Below are 22,730 nucleotides of genomic sequence, written 5' to 3' on the forward strand. Positions count from 1 at the left end.
CCGACCATTGGTGGGGGGGAAAGTAGGGCTGCCAACGGACAAGAGTATCAATCAAATACATTGTGTTTACCCCGAGAAAGACTACCATGACCATGAAGCCTTGCACAGGCACCTGTGTGCGCATGTGTGTACGTGCCGATTTTTTTTCTACAAATCATTTTTGGCCATTCTGTTCAGTGAAACTACACTGTACATACATTATTTCTACTTTATATAGGCTGTGTATTTATCATATCGTTCCTGCCTTTACTATATGTTAGTGTTATTTTAGATTTTATGTGTTATTTGGTATGATTTGGTAGGTTATTTTTTTGGGTCTGGGAACGCTCAAAAATTTTTCCCATATAAATTAATGGTAATTGCTTCTTCGCTTTACACCATTTCAGCACGAAAAGTTTCATAGAAACGCTCTACCTTAGCGGGGGAAATACGGGGCAAGGGTGGTCCCGTATAGGACAAACCAATTTAGCCCAATATATGGAATGTCCTGGCTAATACGGGACAGTTGGCAACCCTGGGGTGGGGGGGGTGTTAATCACGACCAGAATATAGGTGATAAATCAACTATAAGTCACTTGTAAGTGGCTAATACACTGAATTTCATTTCTAAAAGGGTTTATCTAACGAATTTAATATTAAACACAGCACATATTTTCCTCGCATGAATATAGTGATGTCAATTATAAGTCACTTATAAGTCAATTGCATCATAACATTTTAAGTAACGTTTGGATATTAAACACACAGCTCATATTTTCCCCGTATGAACATATAAAATGATTGCACCGCACCAATATCGCTGAATCAGAGGGAGCCCTGGGCTTGTTTCCCTGCAACAAGATGGTCCCATTGAGGGGTGAGGGGAGACAGTGATACTCGAAGGGGGTTCCTTATGTCCAGTCTATTCCGCAATTTAGTTTTCATTGCATTCATTGCAGAAAACCCTGCTTCGCAGAGATATGTTGGAAATGAAAGCAACATCAGTGCTTTCGTGGCTATCTCAGGATATTTAGCCTTGACTTTGATCCAGAATGCCGACTGAGATGTTATGTCAAACATACTTTTCAGCCCACCGTCATTTGCAAGCTCGAGGAGTTGATCCCCTTCCCACGCTGACATGGATGATGCGTGTGAAATGACCTCATGTGCATTCAAGTTCAACAGTGGGTGTGACAGGGAATGAGGAAAGGTGCAGCTGACTTGTATCGCCAAATCCTATTGTTTCCTCGCGGCCCGGTGGTTGGGGACTACAGCCTTACAGAATGGTGCCAGAATTGAACTCCAACCTGCAGAATGCCCGGAGCCGTAATAGCTGCTGCGGCATCCAAAAGTTTTTTTTTGTAATTGTACTGCTGCCCAAAAGAACCAAATTTCACATAATCCAAGTTGATAATGTATCTGATTATTGGGGATATGAGTTGAAGGAGAGCATTAGATGACATTATAAATAATACAGCACAGAAATGGGCCCTTTGGCTCAACTGACTGCTGCCGATGAAAACTTTTGAAAGTTTAGGGTGATGTATAGCGCTTGCAGTGTGAGACCAAGATGTGTTTATATGAGTATCTGAAATGAGAGAGTTTGGGCATTGTGAGTGGAGGAGGAATATTAATAGAACATCTTCTGATCCATCTAGACTGAGTTCCCAACTTATGCCATGAACCAATACCATTAAGCAAGAGGGTCCATGGATCCCAAGTTGGGAACCCCTGATCTGGACAAAAAAAATACAGAAGAAATTTTGTAATTGAGACTGGGGATGTAAAGAGGATTGGAGAGAGAATCTTTGGTCATCCCTGATCCACTGGTCAGTGGCTTTGGCTGTTGTGTTATGTTCCTTGGCACACTCTTCTGTTTTTTAAAAAAAAAAGCTCTGTCTATCAGCATGATTTGGGGATCTCTTCCATTCTGCTGTTGCATTCAGTGAATGAGCTTGCTCTCTCTGCAAGAGGGGTATTTGGTTGGAATGTTAAAAAGCTATAAACATGTAAGGTTGTAGCATATAAACTTGTGTTGTAGGAATAGTGAGTGTGTGATATGATTTATTGCTGTTTCTATAAATCTTGATTATAATTGAGATTTTTTTTTTTGAACTTGGAACATCTGGTACCAAGTCCTTTGGTATTGCTATAGGCATTGATCTGTCTGACCACCACCTGACAGTGGTGTGTTGAAACTTTTTGAAGGTGTCCATCTTCTCCCCAGGGTTCTCCCAGTTTCTTTGATACCTGTTCCCCAAGCCTCTGAATATATCCCAACCTCCACAGTGATTTCTGGGAGTGAACGCCTTCCACACATTCCCCCTCTTTCACCCTCCCCCACATTTTTTTTTAAAGAAGGTACAGATATTCTTGTGGGAGGATGAGCTGCCAAAGGTCATGGTCCAGATCGGTACTCATGACGTGGGTAGGATGGGTGATGAAATCCTACAATTTGTGCTCAGGGAGTTGAGCGCTAAGTTAAAGGACAGGACCTCTAGGATTGTGATTTCAGGATTGCTACCCATCCCACACGCTAGTGAGGACAGACCTTGGAAGATTATATTGCTTTACACGTGGCTAAGGAATTGGCCCAGGAGGGATGTTTGGATCATTGGGCTCTCTTCCAGGGAAGATGGGACCTGTATAGAAGGGATGGTTTTTACGTGAACTGGAGGGGTATTAGTATCCACAGAAAGGTTTGTGAATGCTGCACAGGGGCGGGTGGGGGGAAGCTGTTATTAAACTAGAATTGCATATGGATGGAAACCAGTGTGCCAGAATGAATAGTGGAGTGGTTGTGGAGAAAGATGTTGTTAAGCCTACACACAAAGTCAGGAATTGAAACGTGGAGCATGTTGGACTAATGTTCTGAGTTGTACATATTTAAATGCAAAGAGTATTGTAGGAAAGGTGGATGAGCTTGGCATGGAATAACAAGTGAAATTATGACATTGTAGCCATTAATGAGACTTGGTTGCTGAAGGGGCAGGACAGATAGCTCAATGTTCCAGGGGTTCCTGTTTTAGAAGCGATAGAGCTGGAAGGATTGAAGGGGGAGTGGTGGCATTACTAGTGAAGGAAAATGTCACAGCATTGCTCTGTCATGACAGATTGGAGAGTTCTTCTAGTGAGGCTTTATGGGTAGAAGACCATAGGACAATTAGACATGGGAGCAGAAATAGGCCATTCAGCCCATCGGGTCTGCTCCACCATGGCTGATCCTGTATCCCACGCTACCTCATATACCTATCCTTTTGCCATAACCTTTGATGCCCTGACCGATCATGAAACGATCATCTTCCGCCTTAAGTATACCCACGGACTTGGCCTCCACCACAGTTTGTGGCAGAGCATTCCATAGGTTTACTATTCTCTGGCTGTGAGGAAACCTCTATGCAAGGTCAACACACAGAAGGCTGCTGGACCAGACAATATTCCTGGCAGAGTACTCAGATGATATGCAGACCAGCTGGCAGATGTTCTCACTGACATCCTCAACATCTCCCTGGGCAGTGCTGCCATTCCAACGTGCTTCAAGGCCGCCACCATCGTCCCTGTGCCGAAGAAATCTTCCTGCCTCAATGACTACTATCCTGTTGCTCTCACATCCATCATCATGAAATGTTTCGAGAGGCTTGTCATAAAGCACATAAAGACCCTGCTGCCCCCCTCACTGGACCCCCTGCAGTTCACATGTCGTCCCAACCGCTGAGCAGATGACGCCATTGTCACCACCCTCCACCTGGCCCTCACCCACCTGGACAAAAAAGACACATACGTTCGAATGCTGTTCATAGACTTCAGTTCAGCATTCAACACAATCATTCCTCAGCACCTGATTGGAAAGCTGAAACTGCTGGGCCTGAACACCTCCCTCTGCAACTGATTCCTAGACTTCCTGACTGGGAGACCTCAGTCGGTCCAGATGGGGAGCAGCATCTCCAACACCATCATACTGAGCACGGGGGCCCCCCAGAGCTGTGTGCTCAGTCTACTGCTGTTCACTCTGCTGACCATGACTGTGCAGCAACACACAGCTTGAATCACATCATCAAATTTGCCGATCACACGACCGTGGTGGGTCTCATCAGCAAAAATACAAGGATGCAAGAAGTCAGCATACAGAGAGGAGGTGCGGCGGCTAACGGACTGCTGCAGAGCCAACAAACTGTCTCTGAATGTGAACAAAACAAAAGAGATGGTGGTTGACTTCAGGAGAGCATGGAGCGACCGCCCTCCACTGGACATTGGCGGCTCCTCTGTTGAGATCGTTAAGAGCACCAAATTTCTTGGGGGGTGTTCACCTGGCGGAGAATCTCACCTGGTCCCTCAACACCAGCTCCATAATTCCTTGAAGGTGATGTCACAGGTAGAAAAGGTTGTAAAGAAAGCTTTTGGCACATTGGCCTTCATACATTAATGTACTGAGTACAGGAGTTTGGATGTTGAAATTGTAGAAGGCATTGGTGAGACCTAATCTAGTGTATTGTATTCAGTTTTGATCACCTTCCTACAGGAAATGTGTAGTGAGGAGAAGATGGCGGTGCGACGCAGCACGCACGGCCTCTCCGGTGAAATGATATCATATTTGTTAAATAGGGGTCGTGCACAATCTGATTTGATGGAGATGGTCGTGAGAAGCACGGAGGAACATCCGGAGAAACTTCTGAAATGCCTGGTTTGCTGCCGCTGCTACTGTGCTATTGAGAATCTCCGGAGGGGAAGGCCCCAAATCCTTGGCTTTGCCTGTTGCTGGCGGCCGGGGCTGGGGTCAAAGCGCTCGGCAGAGATGGTGCTCGGTGTTGGAGGGCTGGTCAGAGGCTCGAAGTTTTTGGACGGACTGAGAGTCCGACTATGGTTGGGTGCTTCCAGGATGCTGCATCGGCAAGTTTGCGGCGCTGGAAGCTCATGGCAGGGAGAGTTTTCTTCCTTCTACTGTCTACGTGAGATGTTGGGACTTTTGAGAGACTGAGACTTTTTTTCACTGTGCCCATGGTCTGTTCTTCTATCAAATTACTGTATTGCTTGCACTGTTGTAACTATGTTATAATTATGTTTTTTTTGTCAGATTTTTTAGTCTTGGTCTGTTTTGTGTTTCTGTGATATCACATTGGAGGAACATTATATCATTTCTTAATGCATGCATTACTAAATGACAAAAAAGGACTGCGTGTCCTCATAATCTAATCTAAATAAGATTGAAAGAGTGCAAAGAAAAATTACGAGGATATTGCTGGGACTTGCGGACTCGAGTTGGAGGTAAAGATTGAATGGGTTAGGACTTTATTTCCTAGAATATAGAAGATTGAGGGGAAATTTGATAGTGGTATGGATAGGGTAAGTGCAAGCAGGCTTTGTCCAGTGAAGTTGGTAAGACTACACCTCAAGGTCATGGATTAAGAGTGACAGGTGAAATGTTTGAGGGGAACATGGAGAAGTCCATCACTAAGAAAGTCATGAGTGTGGACCATGCTTCCAGTGCTAGTGGTGGATGCAGGGTCAATTTCAACATTTAAGTGAAATTTGGATAGCTTCATGGATGGGTGTGGTGTGGAGTGCTATGCTCCAGGTTCAGGTCGATGGGACAGATTAATGGTTTGACCCAGACTAGTTGAGGTTAAAGGCCTGTTTCTGTGCTGTAATGTTCTATGACTCTATGAAATCAGTTGCAGAGTCATCAGTTGCAGACTGTTAGTACAGTCCCCTGACAAGTGTTCACATGTGTCAATCCCGAAGCTACTTTGAGCTGCTAATTTCTGCTCAGTTTTCAGCAAGGGTTATGAATGTTTCAGTTATTTTGTACTTGAACGGATCCCTGTAAAGTGCTCAATGTAAGCAGGAAAATCAGGTATGAAGGGCATAAAGCAGACTGAGTCTCTCTTACTGTGGCTTTTTAGCTCTTGATGGGCTAATAAATTTCTAGATCGCTGTTATGCATTTCATTCTCCTAATCCATTGTTGTTACTGCAGCTTGGTTAGCCTTTCAGAAGGGCTAATTAAACAATAGAAAAAGAATACACCCCCGCCTTTCTCTGCTGGCCCTAATTTCCTAACATTGAAAAGCCTGGACTTATTCCTCTCACAAATGGGTTGAATTCTGAAGAGAAGTTTCTGTCCTATTTGAATCTGAATCGTAGAGTTATGTTAAACACGACCCATTTAGGATGAAAGATTTGATTGACCCTTTTGGGTACTTTGCAGATTTTTAAAAATCATGCTGATGTGCTGGAAGCACTCACTTCAGCTCCTATTTTAAACAGCTGCAGAAGGAGGAAACTGCTGATATGGCAAATTTGTGATTAATGGTGCTGTTGTGAGATTTGACTATCAAGAGAGAAAGTTAATCAAGTTGTGATTATTTTAATGATTATGAATTTGTACTTGAGGGTATTCTTGCACTTTTGAAAAATACAAAGCATCAAGTTGTGCATGAGGGTAATATTTAATCATTTGTGAATGATAAGTATAATGTGATTATGGAAGCAATTCTGTCGTGTTTCACCTAATGGAATATCAGATATGCTGTTATTGACTCTTAACTATTTTGTTAGAAGTTCTGTTGTATTTAAGATGCCTCCTTACTGAGAATTAGTACAGTCCCCTGACAAGTGTTCACACGTGTCAATCCTGAAGAGACTTTGAGCTGCTAATTATTTTCAAGAGCTATTAAGCTGCTCCAGTTAAGAGACTAACATGCTGATCTGCATACATGAATTCAGTTTGATCCCTAGCAAATCATAATTAGCCATGTGGTGGTGATCTTAATTTCAAACTGAAAAATTATGTAACTTCCTTTTAACATGGTTATAGGTCAGTATTGCCTGCCCAGAAAGAATGGAACCAATTACTAAGGTGTCTCACATTCCTCCAAGCCGATGGTCGTTAGTCTGTAACCTTTGCAAATTGAAGACTGGTGCTTGTATTCAGGTATGCTCCTTTTATTAAACTGGGTGAATAACAGATATGATTGCTTCTAGGTGAAATGAGACTTCCTTTCTGCCCTTGTATGCTTATATTTGAATATACTCTCAAAGGCCACTTTATTAAGTACACCTAAAGAACTTGATGCGATCTTTTGTTTTTGTAGTCCAACCACTTCGAGGTTCAGTGTATTGTGCATTCTCTTCCGTACACCGCTGTTGCAAATGTGTGGTTATTTGAGTTACTGTTGCCTTCCTGATGCCTTGAACCAGTCTGGCTGTTCTCCTCTTACCTCTCATTAGCTAGGCTTTTTTGTCCTAGGACTGCCACTCACTGGATGTTGGTTTTTTTTTGTTTCTTGCACCATTCTCTGTAAATGCTAGAGACTGTTGTGTGTGAAAATCCCAGGAGATCAGCAGTTTGAGATGCTCAAACCACCCTGTCTGGCACCAACAATCATTTCACGGTCAGAGTCACTTGGATCACATTTCTTCCCCTTTCTGATGTTTGTCTAAACAATAACTTATCTGTGTCTGCATGCCTATAGATACCTTATTGATTCCAAAGGAAATTTCAGTGTTACAGTACCATTACAAGTGCACAGGTATACAAATATTAGTCGAAAATTTAGAATTTGTGCAGAGTTGCTGCCATATGATTGGCTGATCAGAAACCTGCATTAATGATCAAGTGCGCCTAATAAAGTGGCCAGTGAGTGTACATATCAAACAATTGTAACATTGACGAAATCGCTGTTGTCAGTTGTCTTTGATGCTCAGAGAAGAGAGCAAGGCATTCTAGGAGACAATAGGCTGTGTGTATTTAAATCCTGCTTTTGTTTTTCGGCCGACGAGTAGATACTTTCGAATAAATCTTAATGTATTTGGGTAATTCAGTAAAGTTGCGGCCACTGAGTTGCTTTAGAGTACTTGGCAGACGAGACCCTACTTGTTCTACTAACAGCTGTTAATTTTTAAATGTAGTATAATTTGTTTTCCAGCCAGCTGCAATAGAAATAATGAGAAGTCACAATATGCTTTGCAGTTCTCAAGATTTCCTTAGCCTGTTCATAAAATGTTAACATTGTGGAACGTAGTGCATTAAAATTCCTGTACTGTAACTTTGCACAGCATGTATATACAGGGATTTGTAGACTCAGACGTACTTGATGGAGATTCACACTAGATCCTATTAAATACTAGCAGCACAAGAATGATACGGCATAAACACAAGATTCTGCAGATGTTGGAAATCCAGAGCTGCAAACAAAAAATGTTGGATGAACTCAGCAGGTCAGGCAGCATCTGTGGAGAGGTTGATGTTTCAGGCTGAGACCCTTCATCAGGATTGGAAAGGAAGGTGGGTTGGGGGGTGGTAGAAGCCAGAATAAGGTGGTGGGGGGAAGGGAAGGAGTACAAGCTGGCGGGTGATAAGTGGGAAGGTACATGGCTGGGGGAGGAGGGATGAAGTGGTAAGCTGATAGGTGATAAGGTTGAAAATGTAAAAGGCTGCAAAAGAGAAATCTGATACGAGAGGAAAGCGGACCACGGGCAAAAGCGAATGGTGCCAGAGGCAGGTAATGAGCAGGTGAGGAGAGGGGAAGAGGTGAGAGAGGAACCAACATGGGTATGGAAAAGAGAAGGGGAGGCAATAGGTATTGCCAGAAGTTAGAGAAATCAACTTTTATTCTGTCGGGTTGGAGGCTTTCCAGACAGAATGAGGTGTTGCTTCTCCAACCAGAGAGTGGCCTCATCGTTAATGTTGGAAGTTGCCTTCTCTTTTACAGTAACAATTTAATATTTTTTGAGGTAATGACAACAATAAATAGAAAAGCCAGAGGGTACAGCCTCTGAATAGAAGGACGTCCCTTTAGGACAGAAGTTTATTGCCACAGGCAATTGAGAATATTTAAAGTGAAGGTTGACAGGTTATTGACTATTAAGGGCGTCTAATGTTACACGGAGAAGGTGGGAAAATGGGATAATAAATCAGACGTAATGGAATAGCGGAACAGGGTCGGGCTCAGTGACCTAGTTCTGCTTTTATAATACTGTGCAAAAGTCTTGTACGTTTAAAAAAAAACGGAAGGCAAAGTGCTTTCAAAAATAATGAATTGAAAAGTTCCTAAATATCAAAAAATAGTACCTTAAGAGCTATAAACAGTTTTTTTAAAAAAACACTAAATCAAATTAATATTTGGTGTGGTCTTTAAAACTGCATCAATTCTTGAGTACACTCTCCTGCAGTTTTATAAGAAAATCAGCTGGTAGGTTGTTCCAAGCATTTTGGGGAACTTGTCACAGTTCTGCCAACTTTGAAGCTGTCTGAGACTACCTGCAGAGACAGAAGCAAACAAGAAAGCTCATGTTGAGATCAGGGGTCTAGAGGCCGTACCATCTGAAACCATACAAAAAATCTGGGGTGTCTAAGACTTTTGCACAGTACTGTATATCTTGTGGTCTAACATTGGCACATGGAATTGGAAAACAAATATTGTTTCACCTGAATACTCAATAGGTAAATATATTTATCACAAGTTCTTTAATTTTTTTTTCATGTTTTAATCCTCAGTGCTCAGTGAAGAGCTGCATCACAGCCTTTCACGTAACTTGTGCTTTTGAACACAGTCTGGAGATGAAGACAATCCTGGATGATGGTGATGAGGTGAAGTTCAAGTCCTACTGCCTCAAACATAGTAAGAACAGGCAGAGTCAAGAAGATGACTCTGAGCCAAGTGCGAAGATCAGTGAGCAAAAACAGAAGCAGAGTGAAACAGAGAAGAAAGGCCTGCGTGCGCAGAAGCTTCAGGAGCTGGAGGAAGAATTTTATACCTTAGTGAGGGTTGCCGATGTAGCCAGTGAACTGCATTTCTCTGAGCAGGTGGTGGAATTTATTTTTGAGTATTGGAAACTGAAAAGGAAAAGCAACTTCAGTAAACCATTACTACCTCCAAAGGAAGATGAAGAAAATTGCTTGGGCCAGCAAAAGGAGGACAGAATTCATTCCAGAATGAAGATGTTCATGCATCTACGCCAAGACTTAGAAAGGGTTTGGATTCATGCTTTTTTAAAAATCTTGTCTGTAATAAAAGCTAATAATTTGCTTTATGAATTCTAAGAAAATGCTTAAACTGATGTTCCTATCCATTCCCTTTAGGTGAGGAATCTTTGTTACATGGTCAGCAGAAGAGAGAAATTGAAATTGTCACAAAGTAAAGTGCAAGAACAACTTTTCAATTTGCATATTCAAGTTATGAATCAGCATGCTGCTGCAGGTAAATATATATCGGTACTTGTGCATTCTCATCCTTACTGATTGCTGTTGCAATTCAGAGATTTGTGTTGCTTAGGATAAAATTGTAGGCTAGGCAGTGTATAAAGTATTTGTAGTAAAATTTGGAGAACAAATTCCAAGTTCCAGAGCACAAAGCCAAAATTCTGCAATTGCTGGAAATTGGAGTTGAAAACTAAAAATACACAACAGTTAAAGCAGTATTTGTGTGGCGGGAAAAGCTAGTTGTCATTTTAGTGTTATCTGGACTGGGGGAAAATATATGAAATGGGAGGGTGGGGTAGAAGAGATAGATATCATTTTTTTAAGACTGATTTTTGAGGAAAATTGAGGATTATAGAGATTACACAGCTAGATTTTCATTTTTTTTAAAAGAAGTACCTTAAACTAACATGAAATCATATTAAGGTACTGTGAGTGGGTTGTTGTCACAGGTGAGGTTGATGGTACTTTCTTTCATCACAATAACTGGTGATTCTTTCTCAGGTTTTAACTACAACATTTTAAAGAATTATTTTCATCCATACTTCAGATGCATCTGTGTCTCAATTATTGCAAAATGCTGGCTCAAAGCAATTTTGTTTCATATATTGTCACACTCTGTATTATGCGTTCTCCTATTTATTGTTATCTTTAACTTTCTGTGAGCTATGAATGTTTCATCTTCTGTTTACAAATTTATTTAACTTTAATTTTGAATTTTCCAGTTTTTTTAAATAGCATTTCCTTCTATCAGCCATTGCATCTATTGAAATTTGCTTCATTGTCTGCAAAGAATTGACATTCACTGTTTTAACAGTTTGTTCTATTGACATAATGTATATATAATTAACAAATTTTTATATTTGAGCTAACTTTGGGTTTAAAAAAAAAAGTACTAGTCAAAGACAGTGGTGGGTTTTTTTTTATAGAGGGCTTGGAGTAAATTTTGATGGTCTTGTATCGTGGTGGTGAATTTGAGGAATTCATTGCCACAGTTGGCGGTAGGGGCCAAGTCATTGGCTATATTTAAAGCGGAGGTTGATAGGTTCTTGATTAGGAAGGGCATCAAAGGTTACAGGGAGAAGGCAGGAATTTGGGGCTGAAAGTGATAGTAAATCAGCCATGATATGGTGGAGCAGACTTGATGGGCCAAATGGCCAAATTCTGCTCCCACGTCTTATGGTCTTGTGGTAGCTTGGTAGCTCCAACCTGCTTGTTTGTTAAATCAGGCAACTGAGCTGTTTTGGCCAGATCTCTTAATGTTTCATTAGTTCCTAGACAACTGCAAATGGGCACAAAGTTGAAGAAATTTACCCCACATTAGCTCTAAGTTGATGCTTGTACATTGGGACTGTTAAGCCATTGCAGATAAGGCTGGTCAATGAAACATGTTCACAACTTCTGGGATCCTTAGCTCCTGGTATAAACAAAGCTTGAGACCATGTGTTTTATTGGAATCTGGCTTTTGGGAAGCAAATTATAGAACTGAATTCTTGATCTTGCAGTCCACCTCGCCTTGGCCCTTTCATTTTATATGTTTACCTGCACTTTGCTTTCTCCATAGCTGCAACACTATGTTCTACATTGTTTCATTTCACTACAATGAAGTATGGCATGAACTGAGTTGGTGGCTTGCAAGGAAAAGCTTTTCACTGTATCTCGGTACATGTGATGATAAACCAAAATCTTTACAACGACAATGCACACAGAACAGAATTGTTTGAAATGTAGTGATGTTACCAAAGATGTTGACACCACAAATAAGAAGTAAAGCAGTTTTATGCAGTGCCTTAAGTTCTTTATTCATAAATTTTCATATAGACAAGTGTCAGTATTGTACCCCTTTTTTTTTAAAAAAGGTTAACATCTATGCTTGCAGTTGCAACTTTTTTCTCTTCCTGTTCCTGTCCCTGTCAACCAACACCACTTGTAGCCTAGCTAGCAAATGACTTTGTCACAATTCTTTAACGTCACCTTTATCTTGGGGAGTTGAACAAGAGCTGATGTTCTTCTCCTTTTTCGCATCTGGTGCCATCTCATGATGGTGTGACTAGTAGTGATAATGCAATCACTTTAGTCAACCCAAGAGGTTGCTCTATTGGGGTGGGGGGGGGTCTCTATTTGCTTGTAGAGGCAGATAAGGATCCACTTTTTCTGGTGCAATGTGGGCAAGAGTAACTAGTGCCTTTTGGTTCGTGGTTGGGTCTTTTAGTGGTTTAGTCTCTCCTTTTGCAACTGCTGTTTATTGTCTGCCGCACAGCAGAGGTCAGTCTCATGTAGCACATGCCCCTCTGGAACAGATTTCCTCCAGGTGATTCTTTGAGTGCAATATCTTACCTGTTTTTAGATGCAATGTTAAATTTTTTTCAGGTTGATTCTGATGTTGTCTTTGAAGTATTTTCTTTGCCCACCAGCAGCTCGCTAACCTTCCTTCAACTGGGAGTAAAGGTTGACCAAAAGTACTTGGAGTATATTGTATTAGTCCATTTTGTATTGGATACTATTATGCAGCCTTTGTATATACTGAATGCTGTAATCTTTTAATACTGAGGTAGTTTTTGGTGCATGCTTGCATTTTGGCTTTGTAATAGATAAATAGAAATCCAGAGTTGGTTGGATATTAATTTATTTCTACTGTGTTTCTTGGTCATTAATATTTTGCTGTTTTCTGTGTTTTGGGAGGAAGGCACGGGGTGGATTTACTTTGTGAAACCAGTTTCAAGTTTCAATGCACTTTCTTATTTTAAGGGTTGCCTTTGCCATTCCCGCGGGAAGGACTGATGTTCCATGACCCTCCAAGAATCACGATAAAGTTAAAAGCAACGCCAAAATCTTCACGAAGTGTCAACAGTAGTTCCGCTGCTGCTGTCAATGGTCCACTGTCCCTCAATGTTGAAAGTAGCTTGTACAGTAAAAACAATTTGGCAATGCCACAAGGCTCCAGAACTAGTGAAAAGAAGTTACAGTCTCATCACTGGCATAAACACGAGGAAAGAAGCAATGGGCTATTATTGACAGGTATCCACCACAAACAGGATCTTCAGGCAGGTAATTCTTTACTGTCCACTGAATGTCATGTGGAGCAGACATCTGGTAAGCCATCAGCACTTCATATACCACTACGTGGACAATCATCTAATTCCAACGGAAAGACTCGAGACAGCAATAATCCAGATTTGCATAAATCAAATGGCTTATCGGGCAGGTCGGGCATTGTAATTCAGAGAGACTGTTCTAGTCAAACCTACGATAAAGTGACAACTCTTACAAATCATTTTGCCAATCAGGGTACTTTCAGAAAATCAAAATTGGGAGAATTTGGCCAGTCTTGTAAAGATAGATTGGACAATTTAGTGAGGACTTCGGAAGATTTCCGAAACTGTGAAAAGCCTATACGGAGATCGTCCGCTAAGGATCGCCTGTGGAGCAAGCAGCTTTCTGAGCATCAGGCGAAGGCGGCCTATCAGGACAATGATGGGTATTGCCCCGATGTTGAGTTGAGCGACTCAGAGACAGAAACTGACATTAGACAAGAAAGGACCAGGCTAAGGAAAAGAAACTCTGATGAAGAAAGTCCAGGCCAAGACTATGGGAGAGATTCTCGGTCACATCAGCATAACAAGGAGAGCAGAACCAAGTTAAACATGCTTTGTCACATCAGTTCAGTGCAGAGGTGATCAATACTTGAATGAGGATTTTGTGCTATATGTAATTGAGCCAATACTATTCCACTTTTTTTTTAAAATGCTCTCCATGGGAAGGAAATTTTGAACTAACTGCAAATTGCACTCAAGAATGACCTGGCCCATGAACAGAAGAATGACAACATGTTTTTATCAAAGATTTTAAAGATGCAAGTTTTCTTTAATTGAATGCCTTGTAGTGCTCTGGGGCATTCTAATTAAACTATTAAGGAACCTCTTAATTATTTTTTTCTGACTAGCATTGTTTTATGTGCAGCATGTTTTCAGGCACAACAGGCTGTACTGAAAGTTTTTGATAATCTTGTTGGGGGAAAAATGATTCTGCTAATAATTGCTTCCAAAAAAAAGTGTAAAGGTTTTCCCAAACTAAAAGCACTTGGCTTAGTGTCTTGCATAGAAAGTATGTTTTTCATGAAAGGTTTTGCATTGCCATCTAGTCTTTAGTTATTGTGCTGTATAAAGTCTTTCACTGCTGTTTTTTTTCTTCTTTGTCTTAAGCTGATTTTTCTCATTCATCTCCTACATCCTAGGCCTCTTCCATTGAGGTACAATGGTATTTCAACACCCTCTCCTCATTGAGTTGTTCTGGCCAGCTTTGAACTTGCCTAATCTTTTTGCTAGTTACAAGCAATTACAAATTTAAGCCTCCACAACTTAAAAACACCTTGTGCTCTCATTAAAATCTTCTGCCAAGGTTAAGTTACCGTGCTTCAATTGTCTCAGACTAACCAAGTAGTTGCAATTAATTGCTTCCTTGTCTAGGAAATCTCTAAGATGAGAGGGTGGAAGTGAAAGCGTTGATTTTTTTCCCCCTCCCCCATGGAAAGGAAGCAGACATCTTTTAAATTACGGGATAAGATTTGGGATGTCCTTGCTTTGGAGAGTATTATGGCAATTCATTACATCTGTATCACATCCGACCTAGCACAATGGTCGTGCACGTAATTCCTGCTGCCATGTTTTTTAACTACATGAAACATTACCTCAAATTTGCAGCTTTTTTCAGTGTTGGCTCTTGGATTTTATAATCATGTGATTTACTAGTATGTTCACAGCTTTTTGTCATGTTCATGTACTAAATCTTTTTTTAAAAACACTTTATCATGGAGAATATGTCTTGCCTTGCCTGCTTGCAACTGTAACCAGGGAAAACAAGATTTTTTTTTAGCACCATGTTCCTCTGTCATCAGTATTTGTATTGGATTTGTACAACCAAAAGTTCAAAGTTTACCAAAAACAGTACGTGATGGGAGAGCCCAGTAATAAATCCATTTAGTAGTCTTAATATTGATGTTGGGAAATGCTAATTTAGTTTTTCTATTTAAGCACTAAACTACACTGAATTTGCACAAGCTATTTAATTCAGAAATAATAAATCTTTCTCCTTTCCTCTTTCCTCCCTTTTCAACAGCCACTGTTGTTTTTGCCGTGTAGAGTGACATATTTAATTTTGAAAAGGCAATTTCTCGTCACAGGTTCACCCCATTTTGATGTTGTGACTGAATTGTTTCAGTCATAGCATCATAAGTTGTCGCAGGAGTATGCCAAATGGTCCCTTGTCCTGCAAATTGCTCAGCAAGACCTTAACTTCACTTGCCCACTTAACTCCCTTGATCCCAATATCCTTTGGCTTCTTTAACATCCACAAAATCTCAACATTTTAGCATGCATGATGACTGAGATCCATAGCCCTCTGGGATAAAGAACTCTAGTGTATTTAACCCTCTGATTGAAGAAATAATTCCTTTGTTACTGATCCTTTATCCTTGGATTCTGCTTCCATATTGAAAGCTCTCATCCTGAGGAAACAACTAGTTAACTTTTATCCCATCAGTTTCAATGACCTTGACTCATTTTCCTGAACTCTGTCAGTGAAAGGTCATTCTTATTTACCTCCCATGTATGACAGTGCCCTCATAACAAGAATCAGTAGTGAATCAGTACAGCACTGCCCTGCAATGGGCATGTCCTCCCAGATCAAAACAAATCAAACCCCGTGGCCTCACCAAAAGCCCTATAATAATTTAGAAAAAAATCACTTTAATACTTGTACTCTAACCCACTTTCTGTTTAGGCCAGCTTGCATTTCTAATTTCTGTCAATACTTGCATGTTTTAACTCCATAAGACTCGAAAAAATTAGGGCATTTGGCTTACTGAGTCTGCCTTGTCATTCAGTCATGGCTAATTCATTATCCCTCTCAACCCTATTCTCCTGCCTTCTCCCTCCAACCTTTAACAACTTATTAATCAAGAACCTAGCAATCTCCGTTTTAAGTATATCCAATAATTTGGCCTCCACAGTCATCTGAGGCAATGAATTCAACAGATTCACCATCCTCTAGCTAAAGAAATTAATCCTCGCCTGCCTTTCTATTGAGGCTGAGCCCTTTGGTCTGAGATTCTTCCACTATTTGAAACATCCTCTGTGTTCTCCACCTATGCCTTGAAACTAATGAATGTTGAAATGAGATTTGCCCCTCATTTTCTAAACTTCAGTGCGTATAGGTGCAGAGCCATCAAACACCAGAGCCAGCAACTATCTTTCTTCGTTGATTCTCAGATCATTCTTGTGAACAACTTCTGGATCTGTTCAAATGCCAGCACATTTTTTCTTAGATATGGGGTCTAAAACTGCCCACCATACACCAAATCTGATACGATCAATGCCTTTTGAAGTCTCAAGTTTTTCATTTCAAATCTCACTGTACACAAATTAGTTTATATCTATTGTGACAAAAATCATTAACCTGTCAAAATTACCTTCCATCTGTCCTCACTTTGCCCTATTACTCATCCAGACTATATCCTTTTGGAGATTGAATCATCTTCAGTTTACTTTCCAATCTGTCTTTGTATTGTCAAGAAACGTGAATATATAACACCCTGCCCTTCATTTTAGTCATTAATGTAAGTTTATATATAGCACTAATCCTTGTGACACACCGCACCTCAATAGTTAAAGTATCAAGCTTGAAAATGACCCATTTATTCCTACTGTTTTCAGTCTAATCATTTGTCTATATGAATATTTTACTCCCAAGCCCATGATCTCTTATTTCATTTAACAGCCCTTTGACAAATTATCAAAAACTTTTTGAACATCCAGATTAATATTCACTGTTTCCCATGTTAGCTATGTTCTCAAAAAAATCTGTTGGGTCTACCAATTTCTTTTACATAATATTGTTGACTCTGCCAAGATCATTGATTTTCCAAGTGCCCTGGGACCATATTCTTAATAATGGATTTCCACTGTTTTCTCAACAACTATGCCAGATCTACTGATCTGTAATTCTTTATTTCCTCTTTTTGACTGTTTAAAAATCTAGAGTATTTTGGAAATGAATAGTTAATCCTGACGTTATCTCTGCAGTCACCTTTTTTAAAAAATTCTGATATGTAGACCTTTGGGTTAAGGGGGTTGGGGGGAGTCAGTTTTTAATTGCCTTAATTTCACCAGTGCTTTCTTTTTATTTATTAATCTTAATGCAAATGACTTTTACATCTCTAACCCTTATTAGACCTGTAGTTCTCCACAATCATAGTGTTTTCTTTGTGTCTTCTGCTGCAAAGATAATATAAATAATTAATATCTCAGCCTTTTCCATATTTTTATTTTATAATTTCTCCCATTTTTCTGTAAGGATCTATTTTAATACTTTACTGTGCTCAAACTTTTAAAAATCTTTTCATTGCTGTTTAGTTTTCTTTTTCCAGGGGTCGAAATCATTGCTGGAACTAAAGAGTTGTTAAACAGCTCCCTTCATGTCTTCCCCACTTGATACCTAGCTTATCATTGCACCTGTGTGTTTGATAGTGAGTTTGACTTTGACTTTAAAACAGTTCCTCTTCAAATAAATTTTCTTCGTAAACCAATCTGTTCATTTTAAATTTCATATGCTGAGATTTTTTTTAAAATTCCGGAGCTGTGATTCATATGCAAAATGTCATAGATTAAAGAAGCAGTAGTTTTTATATATAGCAGATTTTAGATGCTCTCAGTAGCAGAAGCAGTTGTATAATTTTTTTTGCTTCCTCTGGTGAATAATATGCATGGAACGTTTTGTGGTGCTACCATAATAAATACTGCAAGTTAAACACCATAGAGCTATTGGTGCTGTCTTTTGCCTTCAAATGAGGCTACTTATTTTTGAAGAGAATCTTTCATCCTTCTCTAGAAATGGAGTACTGTAAAATGTTAGCACAACTCATTCTAAATAATTGAAGAAATGAAAGAAACTGGGCTGTCCTCAATGTGTATGATGGTTCATGTGTTCAGATTCACTGTTCTCTTTAAAGTATGAATCTTTGTTACCTGAATTTTGTGTTTATGTACTTCAATTGTTTTATATATTGAAAATTCTGGAGTTTTGTCACTGACATTTTTTCCAGGACATTCTCTTTTACAGGTAGTTTTCTGATTAAAAATAGCAAAAACAATGCACAAAATGCTGTTTAGTTCTTTCGTGTATTCTAGGCATGCTTGCACTGCACTTATTAAATTTAAACACCGAAGCAATACTAAAATCTGAGGAGTGTCTGGTTGGCTTTGGTTTAACCATTTTCAAGTGATTCAGATTTAGCATCAGGTTTAGTATCACTGGCACATGTCATGAAATTTGTTGTTTTGTGAAAGCAGTACAGTGCAATGCATAAAATACAGAAGCTGCAATGAGAAGTGAGATATTGTTCACGGTCCATTTAGAAAGGGAAAGAAACTGTCCTTAAAACGATGATTGTGTGTCTCCAGGCTCCTGTGCCATCTCCCTGATGGTAACAATGAGAAGAGGGCATGTCTTGCGTGATGACCTTAATGATAGATGTTGCCATCTGGGAGGGTGTCATTTTCAAGAAGCAACTTCCTGTGACTATTGTCAAAGTCATGGCACTGCCAAACTTAAGTGGGTTTCCTGGCACCTGTGTAGAAACAAGCTCCTGGGGTTTATTACATAGGCCCCCCCGTTTACTTGTGTACTAGTCAGCTGGTGGGACGTAAGTGCCTTTCAGAAATTTTCAGTGGCTGCCACCAAACACATGGTTTTGAATTGTTCACCTGCAGAGACATGCATATAGATCAATTCATTACCATAGTGCATTAAGATATTGTTTTACCTTGCACTAAAGGAGTGCTTAATAAAGTATTATAAAGTGCAGGTAGGGAGTTAGATGCAAGGTCACAAAAGGCAAACTGAGGTCAAGAGTCAATCTTATACTAGCTAAATATTTAATAGTCTTGTAACTGGGATAGAAACTATCATTGGGCTTGGTGGAACGTGCTTTCAAACTGCCTGTAAGGAGTTTGTGTGTTCTCCCTGTGACTGCATGGGTTTCCTCCGGGTGCTCTGGTTTCCTCCCAAAGTCCAAAGACGTGCAGGTTGGTAGGTTAATTAGTCATTGTAAATTGTCCTGTGATTAGGCTAGGATTATATGAGGAGATTGCTGGGAAGCATGGCTTAAAGGGCCTATTCTGTGGTGCATCTCAATAAATAAATATGCTGAATGGTGGGGAGGGCTTTGCCTGTGATGGGCTGGACTGAATCTGCTGCTTTCTGTAGGCTTTTCCGTTCCTGTGTGTTGGTGTTTCCATACCACGCTGTGAAGCAGCCAATTGCATTTCTTTTTCTTTGAAGTCCTTGACCATTTACCATAAATGTCCTAGTACAGGGGGAATATTTTTGTGTGTTTCATGACCTCAAGATAGTTCAAAGCACTTTTGGCCACAACTAATTTATGAATGTAATTATTGTAATGTCAGAAGCAGGGCTGCCATTAACAATGAAGTCTACAAGCATTAATGTTATTGTCTGCTATAATGATGAGTGAGGGATTATATTGGTATCTGCCACAGTTTAATATTTTGTCATTGCTAGAGAGCTGGATCAATTTTTGACTTAAATCATGAGAGTAGTTCTTGTATTTACAACTTTTCAACTTGCTGGCAAGACCACAATGGCATTTTGGTGGGTGATACTTGTTAACCACACTGTCTGGATTCCTCTCGTCTGCATTTTTTTCAACGATCCCATCACCACCTCCTGTAAAAGTGAACTTCCTCATTTTGCTCAAGCTGCCAGTGATGTAGTTGTTTATGGGTTCTTCTGGTATTGTCTCTGCTTAGGTTCCCATTCCAATCAATCCACGTACACTCTGGCCACTTTATTAAGTATATACGTTAATGCAAATAGCTAATCATCGGATAGCAACTCTGCATAAAAGCATGGAGGAATGTTCAAAGGGTTCAATTGTTCAGATCATTGACAGCTCTTTGAGTGAAAAAGCCTTGTTAGTGAGAGAGTAGAGAGAATGGCAAGTATGTTTATTCTGACATGAAGGTGACAGTAACTCAAATAACAACGCACGACAACAGTGATGTGCAGAAGTGCATCTCGAACCTTGAAGCAGATGGGCTGCAGAAGAAGACCACACTGCTTTCCACTCCTGTATCTAATAAAGTAACCACTGAGTATTATTGCAATTACTTCTAGATCTATTAAGTTGTGCCCCAGGATTGCACCCTTATCTCAGTCTATTGAGGGCACGCTATATTGGCACCAGAATGTGTGACAACACTGATGGACTGCCCCCAGCACACCCTCAGGCTGTGTTGGTTGTTAATGCAAGTGATGCATTTCATTGTTACATTGGCCACGTGATAAATGAATTGAAATCTGAAATACACTTCAAATTATGTGGAGAACACCTCCAGCTTTACTTTGCCGATGATGTGCCCTGAGCTGCAAAAGTGTGTTTGTGACTCTAGGTGACTAAAACTTCCCCAAGCTAATTCTTCACTTAATTGAGTAAATTCTGATCCATTATTGAACATGAACCTGAATATAGCTAGGGACTCAGGTTTTTGGACATTGAGCTCCTGTCTCACTACTTACACTCTCTTCTTTATACAGGTCATCTAACCCTCTCCACTCTCAGTCACAATGGCAATTCCTTTCCCACCACAAATACTGCTGAATACCTCCAGCAGATAGTTGCAGCATCGAAATAGGTTGGGCGACATATGTATAGCAACACTGACATCTGGAGGTTGATTATGTCACTGCAAGTTTAATTATACGTTGAACAATAATGGAAGACCTAAGTGTTGTATCTCTTTTCAGGCTTTCCAGCCTCACAAATGTGTTTTTAAGGTAAGCTCTGTTGGGTTATTTGGTCGGTGTTGCCATGTGATCTACACAAAGGCTGTACAGTCCAGTAAAATCTCAGTTCAGAAACTTGTTGTATTGCAATTCAAGTAACATTATCAGTCATAATTATATACTGTGGCTACTTTGGTAGAATGCCTGCTTGTTGATGCAAATAACAACATAAAAACATGTAGACATGGTCAAGAGGTTTAGTTGTCCAGACCAAAGATCAGAATGGAGAAGAAATGTGACCTGAGTGACTTTGACTCTGGAATGATTGTTGCTGCTAGACGGGGTGGTTTGAGTACCTCAGAAATTGCTGATCTTGGGACTTTCATGCACAACATTCTCTAGAGCTTACTAAGAAGCTTGCAAGAAACAAAAAAAAAACAAAACAGCCAGGGAGCAGAAGTTCTGTGGGTGAAAGAACCTTGTTAATGACAGAAGTCAGAAGAGAATGGCCAGACTGGTTCAAGCCAACAGGAAGACAACAGTAACTCAAATAACCATGTGTTACAACTCTGGTGTGCAGAAGAGCATCTCTACACAACATACCAGACCTTGAAATGGATGGGTGACAGCATGAGAAGGGCACACCAGGTTCCACTCCTGTACCCAATAGTGTAGAGCCAGACAGCATGGAAACAGGCCTCACTGGCCCAACTAGTCCATACTGACCAAGATGCCCATCTAAGTTAGTCCCATTTGCTTGTATTTAGCCCAAATCCTTTTAACCCTTGCCTATCTATGTACCTGTATAAATACACTGACCATCCTTTGGTTTAAAACAGTTGCCCCTTGGGTTCCTATTAAATCTCTCCCCTCTCATCTTAAACCTGTGCCCCCTATTTCTTGATTCTCCAGCTCTAGGGATAAACTGTGTGCATGTTGATCCCATTTATGTCACTTGTGATTTTATACACATCTATAAGATTACCCCCTTAAGGCTGATTTATACTTGTGCGTCAACTCGACGCCGTAACCTACGCAAGTGGCCGACGCGCATTGTGAACATTTATACTTGTGCGTTGGTGTGTCTGCATCACTCTGCAATTCGGGCATGTCGCGCATGCGCACACACCTGCCCGTGCAAGGCATCATGGTCAGGGTAGTCTTTCTCGGGGTAAAGTTTAAAGCGAGTGTCTTTTTTCGAAAAAGCGAAATGTGTCCTCCATAATTTTGGAGGTCTGTAAAGCTTTATGGAAAGCATTGCAGCCAGAGATCCTTCCCTGCCCTTCAGTTGCCCAATGGGAAGCTATTGCAGCGTAGGAGGAAATGTGATGCTACCAAGCAGACCAATCACAGTTGTTCGGTCTGCGTTGCCGCGACGCGTAGTTACATTTTGGGAGAGGTGCGTGTCAGGCTACAGTGTAGGTCTCTGTGTAGAATAAATCAGCCTTTATTCGTCTATGCCCCAATGAAAGTAATTCCAACCAGTTGCTCTCCATAACTCGGTCCCTCAAGTCTGCGCAACATTCTCATAAATTTCCTGTGCTCTTTCTAGCTTAATAGCTTCTTTCCTATGGGAGGGTGACAAAAACTAAACATAATATTTCATATCTTGTACAGCTACAGCATAGCATCATGTCTTCCATACCCAATGCCCTGACTGACGAAGCACAGCAAGCAAAAGCCAACTCTGGTAAGAGGGTCACAAAAGAAATACAATAGAATCAATGAGGAACTACACAGAAACAAAGACTGCC

The 22,730-nt window shown here is 40.4% G+C and overlaps 1 protein-coding gene across 2 annotated transcripts in view; it reads left to right on the forward strand.

Moving 5' to 3' along the window:
- Nucleotides 1–18,390, forward strand: part of jade3 (jade family PHD finger 3) — a 50,818-nt gene extending 32,428 nt beyond the window's left edge. For both annotated transcript variants that reach the window (XM_063054544.1, XM_063054545.1), the window contains 4 exons: nucleotides 6,793–6,909; nucleotides 9,475–9,951; nucleotides 10,060–10,177; nucleotides 12,925–18,390. In XM_063054544.1, coding sequence (XP_062910614.1) covers nucleotides 6,793–6,909; nucleotides 9,475–9,951; nucleotides 10,060–10,177; nucleotides 12,925–13,853 — 1,641 coding nt within the window. In that variant the 3' untranslated portion in view covers nucleotides 13,854–18,390. The remainder of the gene's footprint in view (nucleotides 1–6,792; nucleotides 6,910–9,474; nucleotides 9,952–10,059; nucleotides 10,178–12,924) is intronic.
- Nucleotides 18,391–22,730: the final 4,340 nt, after the last annotated feature.

Source organism: Mobula hypostoma, chromosome 7 (assembly GCF_963921235.1).
Source record: "Mobula hypostoma chromosome 7, sMobHyp1.1, whole genome shotgun sequence".
NCBI classification, from domain to species: domain Eukaryota; kingdom Metazoa; phylum Chordata; class Chondrichthyes; order Myliobatiformes; family Myliobatidae; genus Mobula; species Mobula hypostoma.